Source organism: Macrotis lagotis, chromosome 4, assembly GCF_037893015.1.
Source record: "Macrotis lagotis isolate mMagLag1 chromosome 4, bilby.v1.9.chrom.fasta, whole genome shotgun sequence".
NCBI classification, from domain to species: domain Eukaryota; kingdom Metazoa; phylum Chordata; class Mammalia; order Peramelemorphia; family Peramelidae; genus Macrotis; species Macrotis lagotis.
Window position 1 is genome coordinate 251,731,592 of NC_133661.1, and position 22,650 is coordinate 251,754,241.

The 22,650-nt window shown below is 40.2% G+C and overlaps 1 protein-coding gene across 1 annotated transcript; it reads right to left on the minus strand.

The window, feature by feature from the left end:
* Positions 1–392: 392 nt before the first annotated feature.
* LOC141522376 (acyl-coenzyme A thioesterase 1-like) lies at positions 393–22,123 on the minus strand. Its single transcript, XM_074235770.1, has 3 exons — positions 21,630–22,123; positions 5,710–5,912; positions 393–4,343 (listed from the first exon to the last, which is right to left on the minus strand). The coding sequence occupies exons 1-3, from the start codon at positions 22,084–22,086 to the stop codon at positions 3,738–3,740; spliced, it is 1,266 nt and encodes a 421-aa protein (XP_074091871.1). The 5' UTR covers positions 22,087–22,123; the 3' UTR covers positions 393–3,737.
* Positions 22,124–22,650: the final 527 nt, after the last annotated feature.

The window sequence follows — 22,650 nt, forward strand, 5'->3', positions numbered from 1 at the left end:
CTGTGCTATCCTGCTACCTAGATTAGATTTCTAAGAAATGTTTTTTCTCAAGGACAAATTTGCATTTCTAATGTTCTCTTTTGTTAAATAATTCAATATCCATATGAAAATGAAGCAGTTTTCTTAGTCGCCTAAGTGACACAAGATATAAAGAGTAAAGACCTGAATTCAAATCCAGCTTCAGACCCTTAATAGCAATGTGGCCTTGGACAAGTCTTCTAACTTCTCTTAGCTGCATTAGGGAAATGAGAATAGTATTGATGCACACAAGATACAGAATATGGACTGTAACCTTAGAGAGGAAGACTGGCTACTCTAAGCATCAGAACAGAAGATAGCCTTGGTGAAGATAAGAAATTAATTCTCCCCCCCCCCCACCCACCCAGGGATGGTCTGTCAAAGATTTAGTGGAGGGGGCAAAAGCAACAGTAGATTGGGAAATGACAAGAGAGAAGAGGAGAATGCAAGGCATTAAAAAAATAGAGTTGAATAGTTTAGCTGTCTTCAGGCATGGGCTCCAGAAAAACCTTCAGGAACTATCCAGTTCAACCCATATTAAAAAGGGCATTCTTAACAATGTAAAGATTGACAAATTGCTTTCTGTGGGGGGAGGGGAGGGAAGTAAGACTGGGGGGAAAAATTGTAAAACTCAAAATAAAAAAATAAAATCTTTAATTAGGGAAAAAAGGGTATTCTTCCCTTTACAATATAAATAACCTAACCTGCTTCAAGATCTCCAAGGAGGAGGGGGAATCCGCTTTTTCTCCAGGCAGCACATTTCACAGACTGTTTGTATATTAATGTGATTTTACAAATACAGAATATAGTTTACTTTTTTATCTGTAAAACATGCTAATAATATCTGACTTATCTTTCTGTTTTGTATCCTCAGAACTCAGCACAGTGTCTAGTACATACTTGGTAGCTGTCCTTTTTTCCTGAAGAGGAACAAAAAGACATCACCATGTTAGTAAAGTTACAATGCTCACTCAATCACAGGTGGGGTGAGGGGACAAATAGTCCATGTGAACATTTGAGTATCTTGTGTTTCTTTTGAGACATAGTACTTAATAAATGTGTTATCTATCTTTATCATAACTTTATTTTACCAAATTTCATTTATTTCTTGTTCTTTTCCCCCTTTTCAAAATTTCAAGAAATTTTTCTACCTCCACCCTGTTTGTAAAGTTAAAACTATATAATTTTATAGAAAGAAGTGTTATCAGTATTTTACAAATGCTTTCAACTCACTCTAGAGTTCTCTTGATCCCTTAATGTTCTTTCAAACAAACCTACTTGATTGCTTCTTATAGAGACCTATGGCCTGAAGCCTCATAACTCAGGACTTCTAATAATCGTGACAGAAGAGTTTTAAAAGGTCAAATGGGAAGGAAATGGAGAAAACTGTGATCAATTTGCAGGTCAGTCTCTGTCCTTACTACCATTAACACTGCATTTTCTTTCTCTGATTTTGGAATTTGCTTCCCAAACCTTCTGTAGGGTAATGGAACAAATATTTAAAAACAACAAACTGTTATTCATTCATTCATTTATTTATTGATTGATTGATTGCAAGGCAAACAGGGTTAAGTGGCTTGCCCAAGGCCACACAGGTAGGTAATTATTAAATGTCTGAGACCGGATTTGAACCCAGGTACTCCTGACTCCAAGGCCGGTGCTTTATCCACTATGCCACCTAGCCACCCCTGTTATTCCTTTAAAAAGTCAACATAATGGCAGTAGATTGAAATACTACTCAGTTGAGAGGGAAAAAAAGGAGCTGAGGTCTTTGGATAGTAGAAAGAGGCTATCTTGTCTAACAGAAATTCTGAGTCAAAGTTCTGACCACAATTAATTTATTAGTTTTATTAGTTAGACTAGCAGTAATCAAAGAATTGGATAAGTGGTCTTTCTCAAAGACCAAAGATCTTGAGTGATGACTGACAGAATCTTTTATAATAATTGGTTAGATGACAGAACAAAATATCAAGCAACATAGGTGTCTCTTCTTCTGATTGACTATTGATAACATAATCAGATTTGAGATTACATTATTTGTATACATCTAAAACCCATTTAACCAAAGCAAAGGCATGTGATTGAGTCACAGAACAAAGGTTCTCAGGAGATTGGAGTTGCTATAATACTTTAAGGGCTCTGTATGGCACAGTGGATAAAATGCTTGGCCTAGAACCAGGAATACTCATCCTACTGAGGTCAAATCTGGCCTCTAACACTTACTAGCTTAGATGACCCTGGGTCCCTGTTGATCTTTGATACCTTATTTGTCAAATAAACTGGAGAAGAAACTGGAGAAGAAAATGGCAAACCATTCCAGTCAAGAAAGCCCCAAATGGGGTCACAACTAAACAAAATCATAATAATTTAAATTGATAAGATGTGATCTTTAAAGTCAATCAAGTTTCTTCAGAAAGTAGAGTTACAAAGTTTGACCTTTAGGCAAGTTTCTCCAGGGTGTGGGTGGTAGATGAAATTTACAAGGATAAGGAATCACAGAAGGAAATATTAAATCTAAATTAAGTCTTAGCAAAATAGAATTAAAACCAATTTTTAATTCTACAGGCTTAAAGTTCTTGAGCAATAGAGATGGGTTGTTGTATAGAATAAATCCACTGGGATGAGAGGCCATGTAAATGGTGAAGTAAGAATTGAGAAAAAGAACAGAGAGGCTTGGAGGTAGGGAATAGACCCTACTAAGGCACCAAGGTGCTGACAGTTCCCCTCCCACACAGAAACTCCATTTTCTTTGGCTCACAAAGTGGGCAGGGCTGGGAAAGGATCCATTTGCACTGTCACATGCATGTGAATATATATAACAGACCAGACCTGATCCAAGCTTGTCTGATACCTCAAGTTTGAGACTGAAACAAATTGAGATACCTGTAGAATAACTGACAATCCATTGCAGGAGAAAGATATTCAGAGCAGAAAAAGGATATTTGGTGAAGACGTATCCTTAATTCAGATAAGCACAGCTTCCCTGTCTTTGGTCCAGACTAAGGAAGTGGCTGAACCTCCTCTTGCCTTGCCTTTTTGGTAGATCATGGTCATCTAGCATAAACTATACTTGGGTATCCTAACTTCTGAGATCAGATGCCATAGTTGGAAAGCTTCCATAAATAGGTCAAGAGAAGGCTTTTGCTATGACAAGGATATCAAGTTTGGTGCCAGATTCTATCCCTAGAATCTTATTTATTTTTTTTTAAGATGTGAGAGATTTTTTAAGGCACAGAGAATATTTCTTGGAAATTTATAGGCAACTTCTAGGCTTAGGAGGTCACTACCAATTCTATGGGTTTATGAAACTTATGTCTCCTATAAGGCAAAGACTCTCTCCCTTCTTAAGTTTCACAAAATTATTCTTTTATTCCTTGGGGAAAACTATTTACTTTAAAAAAACAAAAAACTGAGAGCTTTTAAAGTTATTACTTTCAACTTTATCTCAGTGATGAGAAAAAAATCTTATTCTAATTATTCTAAAAATAATCTCTCTAATTGGTATTATCTTGACATACCCTTAACCTATACCATTTTTTTTTTAGGTTTTTGCAAGGCAAATGGGGTTAAGTGGCTTGCTCAAGGCCACACAACTAGGTAATTACTAATTGTCTGAGACCGAATTTGAACCCAGGTACTCCTGACCCCAAGGCCGGTGCTTTATCCACTATGCCACCTAGCCACCCCAACCTACACCATTTTAAATTCTCAATGGTGAGTTACATTTTGGAGAGATTCATTTTCTGACAATTTCCTAAATGTTTGTGGAAGAAGGCTTGGAGTTGTTTCCAAGCATCAATTTGGGCCATGGAGTGGGCCTTAATTTCTCCTCCCCAGATCACTAGTCTGCCCACCAATTTGTGAAAGGAAACCAGGCACACAGGGAAATACGGGGGCTCAATATAGTGTCCTGTTGCAGGGTAGCAGATAATCTCAGGTTTTTTCTTCCTATGGGCTTGTAACAATCTGGCAGCTTCCTTGGCATAGAATTCACTTTTCCAGTTGTGGTCATCCAGACCAACGATAAACAAGAAGGAGCTTTCAGCCTTCTCAATTGGAATCAAGCTTTTTTGGCCAGCTTCCTCAAAAGGGTTGCTGAGAAAATCGATGATGTCTGTAAATCCATCTTCAGTCATCTTGATACGTTTTCTGTCCCCAGACAATGGGGGATAAGTCATCCCCTTATAGTGCAGTGCAGCCCCTACATTAGCCAAGGAACTATTAAGGGTGACAGTGGCTGTGATGTCCTTCAGATGGGAGGCCATGGAGAGGCATAGATCCCCCCCTTTAGAAAATCCAAGCAGCCCAACTCCTGGACCCTTCACCTGAGAAAGTCAGAGAGGAAAGAAGAATGAGTCAGAGAGGGAATGACTAACAGACACATAACAGTAGCTTTATTTTACCCTAAGAAATAGTTTTGGACTTGAGTTTTGCATTAATCCCTGTTCATATCAACATGACATGTAAAGCTCAAGTTATTCAACATTTTCATTATAACCCTTTATTAGAAATATTATGACATCCATTTTTAAGATGGGAAACTGAGGACCAAATACTTACCCATGATTACAGAGAGACTTAAGACCCAAGAGAGCACTAGACCTTCTAGAGGCAGGAAGAGTTGAGTTCAAATCCTGCCTCAGACATTTAGTAGTCATGTGACCTTGAAGAAGTCATTTAACCTCTGCTGGTCTCAGTTTTCTCAACTGTAAATTAGGGATAATAAGAGTACTGATCTCAAGGATCAAATCAGATATTTTCAAAGCACTCAGTATGGTGCCTGGTACTTAATAAGGACTTAATAACTTCTTCCTTCCTACCTTCTTTCTCCCTTCCTCTCTACCTTCCTTTGTTCCCACTTCATTCTCTTATTCCTATCTTCCTTCCTACCTTACTTTCCTCCTTCCTTCCTACTTTTTTCTTCCTATCTTCCCTCCTTCATCCTTCCTTCCTACCTTCCCTCTTTCTTCCTACTTTTTTTCCTTTCTATCTTCCCTCTGTCCATCCTTCCTTATTTCCTTATGAAAACTGATCATGAATATTAATTGAGCCCTTTTGGATAAAATGATTTCCCCTCACCTCTTTTCCAAACTATTAACAACTCTACTAGTGAGACTAACAGCCTGATAGATGGAGATAATTTGGATAGACAGTCTGCCTTCCACATGTCTTTCTTTCTTCACTGATATTCTTCCTTGGATCCTGGATCCAAAAAGATGTCCACTCTATACTGTAGTCCAGGTTGGTTAAAAACCTGTCTTCCCAAAGGTCACACAAATGATATTCATTATCAGAGGTGATTTGTCTTTATCTGTTTTCTCTTTCCAAACAGGAGAAGTATTGACCAAAAAGTGTTAAAATACCCTTTGGAATTAGGGAAACAATTCAAAGCAAAACAGGCATCTAGGTGGCAAAGTTAATAGAGGTCCGAGTCAGGAAGATTCATCTTTGTGAATTCAAATATATGCTCAAATACTTACTAGCTGTGAGACCCTGGGCCATCTCTTAACTCAGTTTCCTCAGCTGTAAAATGAACTGAAGAAGAAAATGGCAAGCCACTCCATTCCCCAAAAAATACTTATTTTAGGAGGTTTAATTCCTATATAATTTCTAAAAATGAAGGATTATGAGGGAAAGCATCCCTTCTGAGATCAAATAAATTAAAAGAGGGAAATCACAAAATAAGACTACCTGGGGGTGGTTTTTCAGGTACTGGACAGCCTCTTCAAAGTATTCCAGATGAAATTCCTTCATTTCCTTCGGAAGATCCTCAAAGCCATAGTATGCCAGGGCCAGCACAGCAAAACCATGTGAAGCCAGCAGACTGGCTCTATATTCAAACAGGCCACCTCCAGTTCCAAAAATGTCAATGATTCCAGGGAAGGGCCCTGAGCCTAAAGGAAAGTCAAGGTCATAAAACATTCCATTTAAAGTCTTCCCTCTGAATTCTAAGGATGGTCAAGGTGTTTTCTTTTTTTAAACTATTTTTTTAAACTTAAATACAAATTTAAAAAATATTATCATGTGTGCAGTAAAAACATGAGAGGATTTGTAATATAAAGCAATAAATTTTAATTTCACAAAAGCCTATATAATAAATACTATGCATTATGTTCAAAATCGTTCATCTTTGATGAGAAGAACCAGAAAAACATTGTACAGCCCAATAGCAACATGAGGGTGATGATCAATCTTGATGGACTTGTTCATTCCATCAGTGCAACAATCAGGGATAATTTTGGGCTATCTGTGATGGAGAGTACCATGTGTATCCAGAGAAAGAATTGTAGAGTTTGAACAAAGACCAAAGACTATTACCTTCAATTTAGAAAAAAAAAATGTTATCTTATTATGTAATTTTGCTATCTCTTATGGTTTATTTTTCTTCCTTATGGATATGACTTCTCTCTCATCACATTTAATTTAGATCAGTGCATACCATGGAAACAACTTTACCCCTCTCACCTTCCCTATTTACTTCATTTTTCCCCCTCTCACCTCCCCCAGGATAGTTATAATTAAGCATGGCTTTATACATAAACCACACACACATATAGAAATATACACATACTGAGTACATACACATAGATATAAATATATATATATACATATTCATAGATATATATTTGGTTTGTATCTCATTTTCATAACATTTCCTGAGAGCAGCAAACCCTCCAGACTCTTCAGCTTTATTTCTGCTTGCTACCCTTAATCAATTGCCTTTCTAAGGATCCCTCCCTTACCCACCCTTTTCTACCCCTCATTAATCTACAAACCCTTCTCTATACCCTCTTATCATATTCCCTTACCCTCTAATTCATTACCCTCCCTCTTCCCTATTTCTTTTTGAATTTAGAAGGCTTTTATACATAATACATATATTTCCTAATGAGAGATTTCCATTCTACTACCAGTTCTTCCCTCATTCCTCTGTATCTGTTCTTTCTCTCACATCTCATGTGTATAAAATGATAATTTTTTATTCATTTCTAGATCATTTTACTTTTAGGCATCCCATCCTACCCAGCTCTACCTCAGTCTTTCCTTCTAACTACTCAATTACTAATAATTTTGAACATATGGCTTTCAGTTTCATGAACAGATAGAAAACAATTTGTCCTTATTGAGTCCCTTGAATATCAGACTTTGATTTTTTTTCTTTTCATTTTCTTTTCTTTTTTTTTTTATTAAAGATATTATTTGAGTTCTATAATTTTCCCCCAATCTTGCTTCTCTCCCCCCACCCCCACCCCACAGATAGCACTCCCTCAGTCTTTACTTTGTTTCCATGTTGTACCTTGATCCAAATTGGGTGTGATGAGAGAGAAATCATATCCTTAAAGAGAACAGAATTCTCAGAGGTAACCAGATCAGACAATAAGATATCTGGGTTTTTTTTCCCCCCGCCGAATTAAAGGGAATAGTCCTTGTACTTTGTTCAAACTCCACAGCTCCTTATCTGGATACAGATGGTACTCTCCTTTGCAGACAGCCAAAAATTGTTCCCAATTGTTGCGCTGATGGAATGAGCAAGTCCTTCCAGCTTGAACATCACTCTCATGTTGCTGTTAGGGAGTACAGTGTTTTTCTGGTTCTGCTCATCTCACTCAGCATCAGTTCATGCAAATCCCTCCAGGTTTCCCTGAAATCCCATCCCTCCTGGTTTCTAATAGCACAATAGTGTTCCAAAACATACATATACCAGTTTGCTAAACCATTCCCCAACTGAAGGACATTTACTGGATTTCCAATTCTTTGCCACCACAAACAGGGCTGCTATAAATATTTTTGTACAAGTAATGTTTTTACCCTTTTTTCTCATCTCTTCAGGGTATAGACCCAGTAGTGGTATTGCTGGGTCAAAGGGTATGCACATTTTTGTTGCCCTTTGGGCATAATTCCAAATAGCTCTCCAGAAGGGTTGGATGAATTCACAGCTCCACCAACAGTGTAATAGTGTCCCAGATTTCCCACATCCCTTCCAACAATGATCATTATCCTTCCTGGTCATACTGGCCAATCTGAAAGGTGTGAGGTGGTACCTCAGAGAAGCTTTAATTTGCATTTCTCTAATAATTAATGATTTAGAGCATTTTTTCATATGGCTATGGATTGCTTTGATCTCCTCATCTGTAAATTGCCTTTGCATATCCTTTGACCATTTGTCAATTGGGGAATGGCTTTTTGTTTTAAAAATATGACTCAGTTCTCTGTATATTTTAGAAATTAGTCCTTTGTCAGAATCATTAGTTGTAAAGATTGTTTCCCAATTTACTACTTTTCTTTTGATCTTGATTACATTGGTTTTATCTGTGCAAAAGCTTTTTAATTTAATGTAATCGAAATCATCTAATTGGTTTTTAGTGATGTTCTCCAACTCTTCCTTAGTCATAAACTGTTCCCCTTTCCATAGATCTGACAGGTAAACTAGTCTTGATCTTCTAATTTGCTTATAGTATTGTTTTTTATGTCTATGTCCTATAACCATTTGGATCTTATCTTGGTAAAGGGTGTGAGGTGTTGGTCTAATCTAAGTTTCTTCCACACTAACTTCCAATTATCCCAGCAGTTTTTATCAAAGAGGGAGTTTTTATCCCAGTGGCCTGACTCTTTGGGTTTATCAAATAGCAGATTACTATAATCCTCTCCTGCTTTTACACCTAGTCTATTCCACTGGTCCACCACTCTATTTCTTAGCCAATACCAAACAGTTTTGATGACTGATGCTTTATAATATAATTTTAGATCGGGTAGTGCTAAGTCACCTTCGTTTGCATTTTTTTTTCATTAAGCTCCTGGCAATTCTTCACTTTTTATTTCTCCATATGAATTTATTTACAATTTTTTCTAACTCATTAAAGTAATTTTTTGGAATTTTGTTTGGTAGGGCACTAAACAGATAGTTTAGTTTTGGTAGAATTATCATTTTTCTTATATTAGCTCTCCCTATCCATGAGCAGTTGATATTTGCCCAGTTATTTAAATCTGATTTAATTTGTGTGAGAAGTGTTTTATAATTGTTTTCAAAAAGATTCTGAGTCTGTCTTGGCAAATAGACTCCCAAGTATTTTACACTGTCTGAGGTTACTTTGAATGGGATTTCTCTTTCTAGCTCTTCCTGCTGTTTCTTGCTAGATATATATAGGAAAGTTGAGGATTTATGGGGGTTTATTTTATAACCTGCAACTTTGCTAAAATTGCTAATTGTTTCCAGTAGTTTTTTAGATGATTTCTTGGGATTCTTTAGATAGACCATCATGTCATCTGTGAATAGTGAGAGTTTTGTCTCTTCCTTCCCAATTCTAATTCCTTTAATTTCTTTCTTCTCTAATTGCTGATTCTAACATTTCTAATACAATATTGAATAGTAGTGGTGATAATGGGCACCCTTGTTTCAGCCCTGATCTTATTGGGAATGCCTCTAGCCTCTCCCCATTGAGTATAATGCTTGTTGATGGTTTCAGATAGATATTGCTAATTATTTTAAGGAACAGTCCATTTATTCCTACACTCTCTAGTGTTTTTAATAGGAATGGATGCTGTGTTTTGTCAAAAGTTTTTTCAGCATCTATTGAAATGATCATATGGTTTCTGATAGGTTTATTACTGATATAATTGAGTATACTAACAGTTTTCCTAATATTGAACCAACCCTTCATTCCTGGAATAAATCCTACTTGATCATAATGTATTATCCTAGTGATGACTTGTTGTAGTTGTTTTGCTAAGATTTTATTTAGGATTTTTGCATCTATATTCATCAGGGAAATAGGTCTATAATTTTCTTTCTCTGTTTTAACTCTTCCTGGTTTAGGTAACAGCACTATATTGGTTTCATAGAAAGAGTTAGGCAGAGTTCCATCTTTCCCTATTTTTCCAAAGAGTTTATATAGGATTGGAACCAATTGTTCCTTAAATGTTTGGTAGAATTCACTTGTGAATCCATCAGGTCCTGGAGATTTTTTTTTTAGGGAGTTCAATAATGGCTTGTTGAATTTCTTTTTCTGAGATAGGGTTGTTTAGGTATTTAATCTCTTCTTCATTTAACCTGGGCAACTTATATTTTTGTAAATATTCATCTATTTCACTTAGATTATCAAATTTATTGGCATAAAGTTGGGCAAAATAATTTCAAATTATTACTTTAATTTCCTCCTCATTGGTGGTGAGTTCACCTTTTTCATTTATAATACTAGCAATTTGGTTTTCTTCTTTCTTTTTTAAATCAAATTGATGAGAGGTTTATCAATTTTATTGGTTTTTTCATAATACTCACTTTTGGTTTTATTTATTAAGTCAATAGTTTTTTTGCTTTCAATTTTATTAATTTCTCCTTTAATTTTTAAAATTTCTAATTTGGTATTTGGGGATTTTTGATTTGTTCTTTCTCTAATTTTTTTAGTTGCATGTTTAGTTCATTGATTTCCTCTTTCTCCAATTTATTCATATAAGCATTTAGAGCTATAATATATCCCCTGAGAGTTGTTTTGAATGAATCCCATAGGTTTTGGTATGTTGTTTAATTATTATCATTATCTAGGATACAATGGTTAATTCTTTCTATAATTTGTTTTTTGGTCCACTCATTTTTTAAGATGTTATTCAGTTTCCAATTTGCTCTGGTTCTATATCTCCTTGGCCCAGTATTGCATATGACTTTTATTGCATTGTGATCTGAGAAAGATGTATTCATTATTTCTGCCTTTCTGCAGTTGATCATTAGGTTTTTATGTCCTAGTTCATGGTCAATTTTTGTATAAGTTCCATGTACTGCAGAGAAAAAGGTAAGTTCCTTCCTATCTCCATTCAGTTTCCTCCGTAAGTCTACCATATCTAATTTTTCTAACAATCTATTTACCTCCCTAAATTCTTTCCTGTTTGTTTTATGATTTGATTTATCTAGATCTGATAGCAGGAAGTTGAGGTCTCCTACTAGTAGAGTTTTGCTGTCTATGTCTTCCTGTAATTCTTTCAGCTTCTCCTGTAAGAATTTGGGTGCTGTCCCACTGGGTGCATATATATTCAATATTGAAATGACTTTATTGTCTATGGTACCTTTTAGGAGGATAAAGTTTCCTTCCTTATCTCTTTTAACATTATCTATTTTTGCTGCTGTTTTGTCTGAGATAAGGATTGCTACCCCTGCTTTTTTTACTTCAACTGAAGCAAAATATATTTTGCTCCAACCTTTTACCTTTACTCTATATGTATCTCTCTGCTTCAAATGAGTTTCTTGTAAGCAGCATATTGTAGGATTCTGGTTTTTAATCCACTCTGCTATTTGCTTACATTTTAAGGGAGAGTTCATCCCATTCACATTCAAGGTTATGATTACTAATTCTTTATTGCCCTCTGTGCTATCTTCCCTCTGTTTGTAGTTTTCCCCCTTTCCCCCCCTTTTATCCATATTCCCCAGTATTTTATTTTTGAATACCACCCCCTTCAGTGTGTTTGCCCTCCTATATCACACCCTCCTCTTTCTTTCCCCCTCAGACTTTGATGTTTACCTTATATTTCTCTTGGCTCTTGTATGTCATTTTCCAACAAAATCCTGATAGTCTGGCAATTAGTTGAATGCCCATTTTTAAAAAAAAAATTAATATTCATTTATTCTCATTTGTACAAACTTTTTTAATATATTAATAAAATATTGTTGTTTAAGAGTAAACAAAATACCCCCTCCCCCCAAAAAATATAAACTCACTTGAGCGATAAAGTAAAGGGGAGAGAAAAAAATTAAAATTAAAAAATGATAGTAATAATTGTAGGTATGGCCAGGTGGCACAGTGGACGGAGCACCAGCCCTGGAGCCAAGAGCACCTGAGCCCATATCCAGCCCTGTATACCCAACAATCACCCATCTGTGTGACATGCAAGCCACCCCAACCCCACTGCCCTGCATAAACCAAAAAAAGAGAAAAAAGACCTAAAATAAAATAAAATAGTAATGATAGTAGAGGTGGCTGGGTGGTGGACAGAGCACTGGCCCTTGAGCCAGGAGCACCTGGGTCCAAATAAGGCCTCAGACACCCAACGATCACCCTGTTATGGCAGCCCTAGGCAGGCCACCCAGCCCCATTTGCCCTGCACCCCCCAAATAACAATAATAATAATAATAATAGCAAAAAATGTGCTTCAGTCTGTGTTCCAACATTCTTTATGGTAAGTACATTACAAAAGTTACTTCCATATTTTTCCACCATTGCCATTGCTGATTGCAACTCCCTCCTCTCTTATTTCTCCACTACCATGTACTATATTTTCTCTCTTCTTTCACTCTGACTCTGCTGTAGGGTAGCTGAGTGGCAGAGCAGACAGATCCCTGGTCCTGGGGCCAAGAGGCCCTGAGCCCCCATACCACCCCTTAGGCCCAGTATCCACTTGGCCCCATGGTCCCGGACAGGCCATCCAATCCCAGCCCCTTGCAAGAAGTAAAAAAGAAAATGCATTATATCTGACCACTCTCCCCCCATGGTTCATCCTCTCCTCCTTCATTCACATCCCCACCCCTTCCCCCTGTCCCCTCCTCTCCTTCTTACTCCAGATGTCTATACCCCATTGAGTATATATGCTGTTTCCTCTACTAGCCACCTCTGATGAGAGCAAAGATTCCCTCATTCACCCTTGCCTTCACCCCTTCCATATCATTGCAATAGCTCATTGTAATAAAGAAAAATCTTATTACATGAAATATCTTGGACTATTCCCCCTCTCCTTTTTCTTTCTCCCATTACATTTCCCTTTTTTCTATTGACTCCATTTTTAGACCATATTTTGTCTTCAAACTCAGCTTTCTCCTGTGCTTCATCTATAAAAGTTCCTTCTACCTGCTATGCTAATTGAGAAGGTTCATATGAGTATTATCAGTGTCATTTTTCTATGCAGGAATACATGCAGTTCATCATCATTAAGTCTCTCATATTTTCCCCTTCTCCTCCAATCTCTATGCTTCACCTGAGTCCTGTATCTGAAGAACAAACCTTCTGTTCAGCTCTGGCCATTCCAACAGGAACATTTGAAATTCCTCTGGTTCATTGAAAGTCCATCTTTTTTCCTTGGAAGAGGACATTCAGCCTTGCTGGGTAGTTGATTCTTGGCTGCATTCTAAGCTCTTTTGCCTTCTGGTATATTATATTCCAAGCCCTATGAGCTTTTAATGTAATTGCTGCTAAGTCCTGTGAGATCCTGACTGCAGCTCCACGGTATTTGAATTGTGTCCTTCTGGCTGCTTGTAATATTTTCTCTTTGACTTGGGAGTTCTGGAACTTGGCTATAATATTCCTGGGGGTTGGTTTTTTAAGGATCTCTTTCTTGGGGGGATCTGTGGATTCTCTCCATTTCTATTTTGCCCTCTACTTCTAGAATATCAGGGCAATTTTCCTGTAGTAATTGTTTGAAAATGATGTCAAGGCTCTTTTCCTGATCATGACTTTCAGGTATTCCAATAATTTTTAAATATCTTTCCTAAATCTGTTTTCCATATCAGTTGTTTTTTCAATGAGATGTTTCATATTTTCTTCTAATTTTTCATTCTTTTGGTTTTGAAGTATTGAGTCCTGATTTCTTATAACTTCATCAATCTCCCTGAGTTCTGTTCTTTGTCTGAAGGATTTCTTTTCCTCAGAGAGTTTTCTTATCTCTTTTTCCATCTGGCCAATTCTGCTCAATAACTTTTGGAACTGTTTTATCCATTTGACCTAAGCTGGTTTTTAGCATGCTATTTTCTTCAGCATTTTTGGGGGAATTTCCTTGACTAAACTGCTGACTTCATTTTCATATTTTTCCTGCATCTCTCTCCTTTCTTTTCCCAGTTTTTCTTCCAACTCCCTCATTTGATTTTCAAAGTGTTTTTTGAGCTCTGTCATAGCCTGAGCCCAATTTCTGTTTTTCTTGGAGTCTTTAGATGCAGGAGCTTGTGCTTCCTCATCTTCATACTGAGTGTTTTGATCCTTCTTAGGCTCACAAGCAAAATATTTCTCAATGGTGTTCCTCTTGTTCCTCTGCTTGCTCATTTTCCCAGCCTTAGCCTGTTTTTGAGGTGCTTCCTGAGCTTTTAGGACACTCCCACAAGGGTCTCAGTGTGGGAGGCTCTGTCCTCCCTCCTGGTCTGTGAATGACCATATGCACCCCCCTCTGCCACAGGGCTGAGATTGGGGGGGGGCCTGTTGTTCGATTCGGGGGCCTAGACTGTGATCAGGATCTGAATGTGGTCAGAAACCCAGCGTCCTGTTCCAGGGGCAGAGGACAGAGCTCGGCAATCTGTCTCTCTCTACTCCCTCCCTAGGCTTAGCCATGCTGCTAGCTATGTGCCCTGAGGGCTGGGCTTCATGTGCTCACTCTGGCAGAGGTCGCCTGTTCCCCCAATTTGTACCTGGTGCTTCCCAGGGCACAAGTCAGGAAACTCCCCCGCTGCTGTGAGCCATGGCTCCCAGCGTCCTAGGACTGCCTCTGGGAGGCTGAAGTTCTTTTGCTCTGACGGGCCACCCCTCTGGCGGGCCGCTCCTCCAAACCCCGGGGGAGCAGAGCCTTTCTGCTCTTTTCCAGGTCACCTTGAGTAGAACTGCCTCACTGGGTCCCTCTGTGGGTTCTGTCTCTCAAAAATTTAGAGTCCTTAGTTTAGAAGTTTTATGAGAGAGCCCCCAAGACACAATCAGCATTTGTCACCATCTTAGCTCTGCCCTTGAATGCCCATTTTTTTTTCCCTTTCAGGATTATGCTTAACCTTTCTGGGTATAATATTTTTGGCCACAACACCAAGTCTTTTGCTCTTCAATATGTAATGTTCCAAGTCCTATAGTCCAGGTTCCAAGACCTGTTGGATCTTATGTAATTCTAATTGTGGCTCCACACAATTGTTTTTTCTTATTGCTCTTAATATTTTCTCATTAATCTGCTATGATATTTAGATGTGACATTCCTGGCAGTTTTCCTCCGAGGATCCTTTCCAGGTAGTAACTGGTGAATTTTTTTTCTATTTCTACCTTCCCCTCTTGTTCTAACACTTCAGGATAATTTCCTTTAATTATTTCTTGTATTATTGTATCAAGATTCTTTTTTGATTGCAGCTTTCAAGTAACCCAGTTATTCTTATATTTTCTCATTTTTGATCTTCTTTAAATCTTATTTTTCTTGTGAGATGTTTCACCTTCTCTTTTTTTATTCTTTATACTTTGTTTTATTATTTTTTGGTCTCAACTTCACTGGCTTCCCTTTGCCTATTTCTAACTTTCAAAGAGTCATTTTCTTCCTTAAGATTTTTGATCTCTTTTTCTAATTGGTTTACTTCATGTTTTTCTTTGATTGTTCTTATTTTCTTTTTTCATTTTTCCTCAATCTCTTTTATTCAGTTTTTAAAGACTTTTTTTTTAGTTCCTCTGTGAATTCTTTTGATCAGGCAGTCATTTAACATTACTCATTGGGGTAGGAGAGGCTTTTTATTTTTGCTTCAGTATCTTCCTCTGAAGACACCCTATTCTTCTCTATTCCATACTAACTGTTGAGATTGGGTTCTTTCTCCTTTGCCTGCTCATTTTTTCATTAATTTTTTTTAAAACAGCTTATTCTTATATTCATCCCTCGTGCTGCAATGTGAAGGATGGTGTCTCTGACCTCAGGGGCTTTGTCCTGGGCCCAACTTCTGCACTTTCCTCCTCCAAGGTACAGATGTGGCCCATCTGCACAATGCTGAAAATGTTCTTACTCCCAGAGAACCCTCTAGTGGCTATAAGCTTCAGTTCTTCCCTCTGGTCTGGTAAGATGGAGAACTCAATTCTCTAGTAAGTGTCCCCAGGTCATTGCCTCTACTTACCTAGGACTGCATCTCACCTTCACCATTGGGCCTGGGGACCCTTTTCGGCAGAGGTTCTCTCTCTTCCCAGGCTCAGTCACCCAACTCCCCACACTGTGTCCAGGAGGTGAAATTTCTGTGAATGAGGTGGAAGTTACCTTCCCAGCTGGCTGCCCTTAGGGCTTGTCTCTAGCTGTTTTGGAGAGCTATTTACACTTCACTCTGCAGAAGCTCATTCCTGGGATTTTTCTTCAGATCTTTTCCCTGGCACCCAGGCTGCAAGTTTCATTTGTTTTTTGTCTATGTTCACCCTGAGGTGTTTTTTTTTTATTTGTTAGTGGAGGAAATCTGGAGAAATTGGAATTTTCTGACCTACTCCATCTTCCCAGAATCCCCCCAAGTTATTTGCTCTTAGATAACATATTCTAAGGCATCATAAGACTTCTTTTTTTTTTCTTAGGTTGCTTTTTTTTTGCAAGGCAAATGGGGTTAAGTGGCTTGCCCAAGGCCACACAGCTAGGTAATTATTAAGTGTCTGAGACTGGATTTGAACCCAGGTACTCCTGACTCCAAGGCTGGTGCTTTATCCACTATGCCACCTAGCCGCCACCTAGCCGCCCCATCATAAGACTTCTTATTCACAACTGCATATGCACTAGAGAAACACTTTCTATGTGCCAGGTGATATTTAGCAATTATTATCTCATTTGATCCTCACAACAATTTTATGGAGTGGGTGCTATCATCTACATCTGAGGAAACTGAAGCAGAAGAAGTGAAGTAACTTGCCTAGGGTCATGGAACTAGTGTCTCTTTTTTTTTAATTGGAATTTAACCAAAGGGCAAGTTGAGGCAGATCTCTGAGCAAGATAGCATTTATTAGCAAAAGCATGCTACCTGTCAATAAATGGGTCAATGGATACCTCCATTAACACTAAAGACCCCAAACAAAAGGACAGTTTACTTTATATAGATTTTGGCAAGTTGTTTGTCTTTCATGATATAACACGAATGATATCAGGAGGATGTCAGTCCCAATTGCATCTCTACCAGCAAGATGTTTGGGGAAGTATGGAACATAGAACAGAACAAGGTAGATGATATGGACCTAAGAGCATCATACTGACTATAAGAGTTGAGACATAGGGAACAACAAGATTGGTTGGAAATCTGGTAGTGGGGACTAATAATAATGCCCCTTCCTCTCTCATCAGTCTAATAAGTACTCTTTGTTCAAGTCTAGGAGTAGGATAGTAACTCAGACTGCCCCTATGCCCCTGCACCAGACATCCTTGAAGGATAACTTGGTGAAGTACTCCAAAAACTCCCTTGCTTTCTCACACATTTTACAGGGTTAGCAAAATTCCTTGAAGGGAAAAGCTGGATTTTTTAAAAATTTAATCCATTATGGTCCAGCTGCACTCTGAACTAAGTTCAGAAACAAAGAACCATAACTTAAGCAGTTACAGTACAAAAGTAGTTACAGGGAAAAATCAATTACTTAAAAATCGGATCAATAAGAAAATGTTACAGGATCAAGTCTTCATTTATTTATTTTTATTTTTCAAAATGCTGGGACAATTTACTTTTTGTTCTGTGCAGTTTTTATTTTTGATTTTGATATAGCTCTGAAAAGATAGATTTTTAAAAAGCCCATTGTCTTTTAAATGAAATTATTAGACAATATCTTTAAATCCAAATCACTCTGGCTTCTATAATAGTAATAGTCTCTACCCAAGCCTCTGTGGTTCATAGTTTTAGTTTTGAAGACTGAGAATAAACAGCAATAGTTTTCTATTTGGGCCAGAAATTGAGAGCCTTTTCCTCCTAGACTAATATTGGTGCAGTAGTTAGAGCACTGGCTTTGGAGTCAGGAGGACAGGAGTTTGAATCCAGCCTTAGATACTTACTAGCTGTGTGACCTTGGGCATGTCATTTAACCTTGAATGCCTCACATCCAGGGTCATCCAAGGACAGATGACTCTGGAGGAGAAAGTGAGACTAGTGACTTAGCACAACACTCAAATCCAATTCATATATCTTCTTTTGTCTCAGTTCTCACCCAGTTCTTTAATGGATGTGGCCTCAGATAAACTGAGACCTGGAAAAGAGCTTACTTTAGAAAGGCCAAGGTTACCCACTGCATCCTAGGCCACTGACAGTTATCTTGACTTTTGTCATAGGACTCTGATGGCTGTGGAAGAGACTGTGAACCTGGCAACTTTGCTCAGTTCTGTCTCAATTAAATATATAATTCAGGGGCTATACTGACCCATCACCCTTATATAATGTCACAGGTTCCCTGGGAGAATATAGGACCAATAACAACAAGATCAATGTAATCTTCTTAGTTTGAGGTTACATATGAACTCAGGTCTTCCTGACTCCAGGCCACTGAAACCCTTAACTGCCACCATCATGTCTAACCTTTCCGATCTCTGGATCTCCCCGGCTACACTGCTGAGGTATGGGAAATACTTTACTCTCATCTCCTCAGCTGAGATAAGGCTAGAATTCTTAAGAGGGGCTTTTTATAGGAAATTCTGGGGAAAAAAATTTCTAGGAAAAACAAAACAGAAAATATAAAAACATTGACCAAAGATTGCTTAGCCAGGCTTAACATACAACTTACTAGGTACATGTAGAATTAGAAAAAAAATTAGCCTTAGAGTTTAAAAGGCCTATTTTTTTGTTTGTTTTTGAAAGGCAATGGGGTTAAGTGACCTGCCCAAGGTCACCCAGCTAGGTAATCATTAACAGTCTGAGGTTGAATTTGAACTCGGGTCTTCTTGACTCCAGGACTCCAGGGCACCAGGGTACCACCACCTAGCTGCCCCAAGACTTATTTTTTTAAGCCCAGGTTCTACCACTTATAAGTGATGCTTATCAGAGCCTTAGAGGTAGTTTATTCCAATCTCTTGTTTAACAGGTGGGGAAAATTAAGATTCACTGAGAAAAAGTCCCCCATTCAGCCTTTCAGATGATTCACAGCCCTAGATTTCCAACCCTAGTTTTTTAACTAGCTTGCACTTCACCAACAGCCTTTTGGATATCTCAGGTACAGTGTATCCAAACAGAACTCATGATCTCTCATTAGATTTAAAAACTTCGATTTATTCTGCCTTAGCCAATGTCTGAATACTCCCTTTGTTTCCAGTTCCTGGCTGCCAAGATTGAATGACTACAAATGTCTTTGTTACACTTTCTACTTGTTCATTTTTTTGATAGTGTCAATTTGGTTTTAATGTTTATTCTTTAAAAAAAAAAACAAGACTAGGCTCTTGCAGTGCCCTTTGTCCTGGGAGGAGCCAGGCTGGTGGCAGGGCCTCGTGTGAGGGGTGCGGATCCCGGGGGAGGCAATTTGGCCAGGACCAGACCCAAGCCCTCACAAGGTCAAGGGAGCACACATCCAATGGCCTGTCCTGGTTCCCTGCCAGAGCCAGGGAGCAGACAGGACTTCCAGGGGAGGCTGCCCGAGGGGCTCAGGCCTGGGCCTGGTGCTGAAGCTGCTGCTCAGGCCAGGCCGTGGCCTACAGAGTCCAAGAGTCCATGCTCCCGGTGGAAGGCGGGCAAAGGGCCATTTTCTTTAACCAAACTGGGGGTGTGCAGCAAGACCCCCTGGTTCCAGTGCCCCATCATCTAGGACATTCGTGTCCACTCAGCAAGATATCTTCTCCCCCAGGCCCCAGAGACCTTCCATGGTCAACATCTCCCCACCCAAGGCATGGAGCTGTGCAGCACATCCCAGTGCCTCGGGCTGGACTATGAGGCACCGGTGTTTCCCTCTACCTTCCAGGAGGCGCTCACGGGCTTCATGGACAAGTTCTAGGCCACCCAGCTCCTCAACTGGTGGGCCCGGGGTCCCGGCTGCTCTGCGGGCAGCTGACAGAACGTGCCAAGGCCTTCAGCCTCATTCTGGACGACACGGCCATCACTGAGCTGAGTTTCAGCAGAGAGCACGGGCCACATGGAGGCCCAGGTGCCAGCAGGAGGCCCAAGGGCTCAGTTTCTGGTAGAAAACGCAAAATAGGAGCCCCGGCAGAAGACTGGGCAAGCTGAGGGGGAAGCCCTGAGCCAGAACCCTGGCTACAGAAAGGTTAGCATGATCCCAGCTGCCGAGAAGATCTCCAAAACCATTGGCCCCTCTCAGAACTGAATCTTTCTCACTGCTGACAACCTTGTGCTCATTGATTTCCAGAAGCTGCTAGTAGTTTCTCCACTCATCCTGAAATCATATTTACTTTGTATTTTCTTTTTATGGACTTCTAGGTGGCAAAGTGGATAAAGTGCCTGGCCTAAAGTCCAGAAGATCCATCTTGCTGAGTTCAAATCTGAATTTACCAGCTCTGTAACCCTAGGCAAGTCACTACTTAATCCAGTTTGCTTTAGTTTCCTTACCTATAAAATGAGCTGGAGAAGGAAATGGTAAATTACTCCAGTATCTTTGCTGATAAAACACTAAATGGGGGGGGGGGGGGTCAAGAAAAATAAAAAACCAACAGAAATTTCTTTCTTCATATATATATATTATATATAATATATATATATATATATATATATATATATATATATATATATATATATATATATATATATATATATATTTGCAAGGCAAACAGGGTTAAGTAGCTTGCCCAAGGCCACACAGCTAGGTAATTATTAAGTGTCTGAGACTGGCTTTGAACCCAGGTACTTCTGACTCCAAGGCTGGTGCTTTATCCAGTACGCTGCCTAGCCGCCCCCTTTATATATATTTTCTAACAACCTCAATGTATTGTTTCCAAATGTAAGCTCCTTGAGAAAAGGGCATATTTCATTTTTGTCTTTTTATCTCCTTAACTTTCAGTTTAAAGAATTTTTTTTTCTACCTACTACAGTTAATTTATGTTATTTAGAAAAGTGTCAATACTGCTACTATATTATGGCCTTAGGTTAGCCATGTGAATGAGCTATATTTAATTCTTCCTTTATTCCTACCCATTATTTAATAATAGTAAAATAAAATTTAATAAAATATGTCTTATTTGTATTACTTCAGTGTCTACATTTTCTGTGTTTTGTCACCATAATAACTATTTCTCAAACAATTTTCCTACTTTGTATTAGTGATATATAAATTCCCTCAATTTGCCTCATTTTCCTGCTTGTCATTTATTACCTCAATTTTTTCTCCAACGTCTTATATTTTCAAAAACTACAATCACAACATCCATAGCTTATTTGCCTGTTATTCCTTTTTTTATGCCTGTACTTTTTCTTTTGGCTAAACTCACTTTAGCATTTCAAGTACCCATGATTTTGGGGGGAAGGAGGGGGAACTCTTTCCACTGATGCGAAGCACAATTCCTGTGTAACTCACGGTCTTCAAAAATTAGTGGTTTGTACAAAAATATTCATAGCAGCCCTGTTTGTGGTAGTAAAGAATTGGAAATCAAGTAAATGTCCTTTAGTTGGGGAATGGCTTAGCAAACTGTGGTATATGTATGTCATGGAACACTACTGTTCTATTAGAAACCAGGAGGGATGGGAATTCAAGGAAACCTGGAAGGATTTGCATGAACTGATGCTGATGGAGATGAGCAGAACCAGAAGAACACTGTACACCCTAACAGCAACATGGGGGCGATGATCCACCTTGATGGACCCGCTCATTCCGTCAGCAACAATCAGGGACAATTTGGGGCTGTCTGCGATGGAGAATACCATCTGTATCCAGAGAAAGAACTGGAGTCTGAACAAAGGGCGAGGCCCCCCCTGACTGCCAAGCTCCCGGGGCTCCCCAAGGCTCTCCGCACCGGCCGGGGGGGCTCGGAGCCGCACGCACCTGGGGGCAGGAACAGGGTGGCCCGCAGGCTGCCCTCTCGCACCGGGATCCTCTTCACCCCCGGCCCCAGGAAGCCCCGCTCGTGCACCACCCGCGCCAGCAGCCGCGTGGGCCGGGGGTCGTGGCCCTCGTACACCTCCAGGTCCACGAGGAAGGGGGTCTGCACGTCCCGCTTCACCAGCCGCCAGAAGGGCTTCTCGGGCTGCAGGCTCCAGAAGAGCCCCATGGGCTCCAGGCCGCTGAAGCTGCCGCCCAGCGCGGGCGCCCGCGCCAGGTCCAGGCGGCCGCCCGCGTCGGCCCGGTAGCGGGCGGCCGCCTGGAAGCGCCGGCCCGTCTCGTCGCGCAGGGCGGCGCGCAGCGTGACGGGCTGCTGCGGGGCCAGGCCCTGCACCGCCACCCGCACGGGCTCGTCCCACAGGCAGCGCGGCCCGGGCAGCAGGCTCAGGCTCACCGCCATGGGGGACTGAGCCCGGGCGGCCAGTGCCGGGGCCCGAGGCTTCTGCCGGGAAATAAGGCGCCGAAGGTCCCGCGGGACCCCAGCCTCGAAAAAGGGCGGGCGCGAGAATTGTGCCAGGACCCGAGGGTGCAGGGCGAAAGGCATGACGGACCCGAGCAACGGTGCCAACCGGGTGAAAGGCTTCCCGCGCCCCCGGGCAGAGCCGGGCCCCAGCCCTATCTCAAAATTAATTTGCTTGACAAGCTGGCCAGATTCCCGCGGTCCTACGCTCCCCTAGGGGGCCAGTGACATCGTCTAGACCGCCGACCCCAATGGACGGGGGGCACGATGAGCCAGGCTCCTGGCCCAGCCAGCCGCTCCTGCCCTCCCCCTGCCTCCACCTCGCCCCCCAGCCGCGCTCTGTGGTTTGGCTGGTCCCAGAAGGACTGCACCCCCCCCCCCCAAGCAACTCACAGCCCCGCAGAAGGTAAACTCCTGGAAGGAAGGAACACAAGTATTGTAAGAGAAAACATTGCATTAGCTTTTGGTTTAAAGAAATATTCTTGTTTTAAGCATTATATTATT

Bases quoted from the DNA above. Each gene is read 5' to 3' on its own strand.
- LOC141522376 (XM_074235770.1), bottom strand. From the start codon at position 22,086: ATGGCGGTGAGCCTGAGCCTGCTGCCCGGGCCGCGCTGCCTGTGGGAC. The intron at 5,913-21,629 runs GTGCGTGCGGCT...ACTTTCCTTTAG, and splicing joins CACCCTGTTCCTGCCCCCAG to GCTCAGGGCCCTTCCCTGGA. The intron at 4,344-5,709 runs GTAGTCTTATTT...TGACTTTCTCAG, and splicing joins ACCTGAAAAACCACCCCCAG to GTGAAGGGTCCAGGAGTTGG.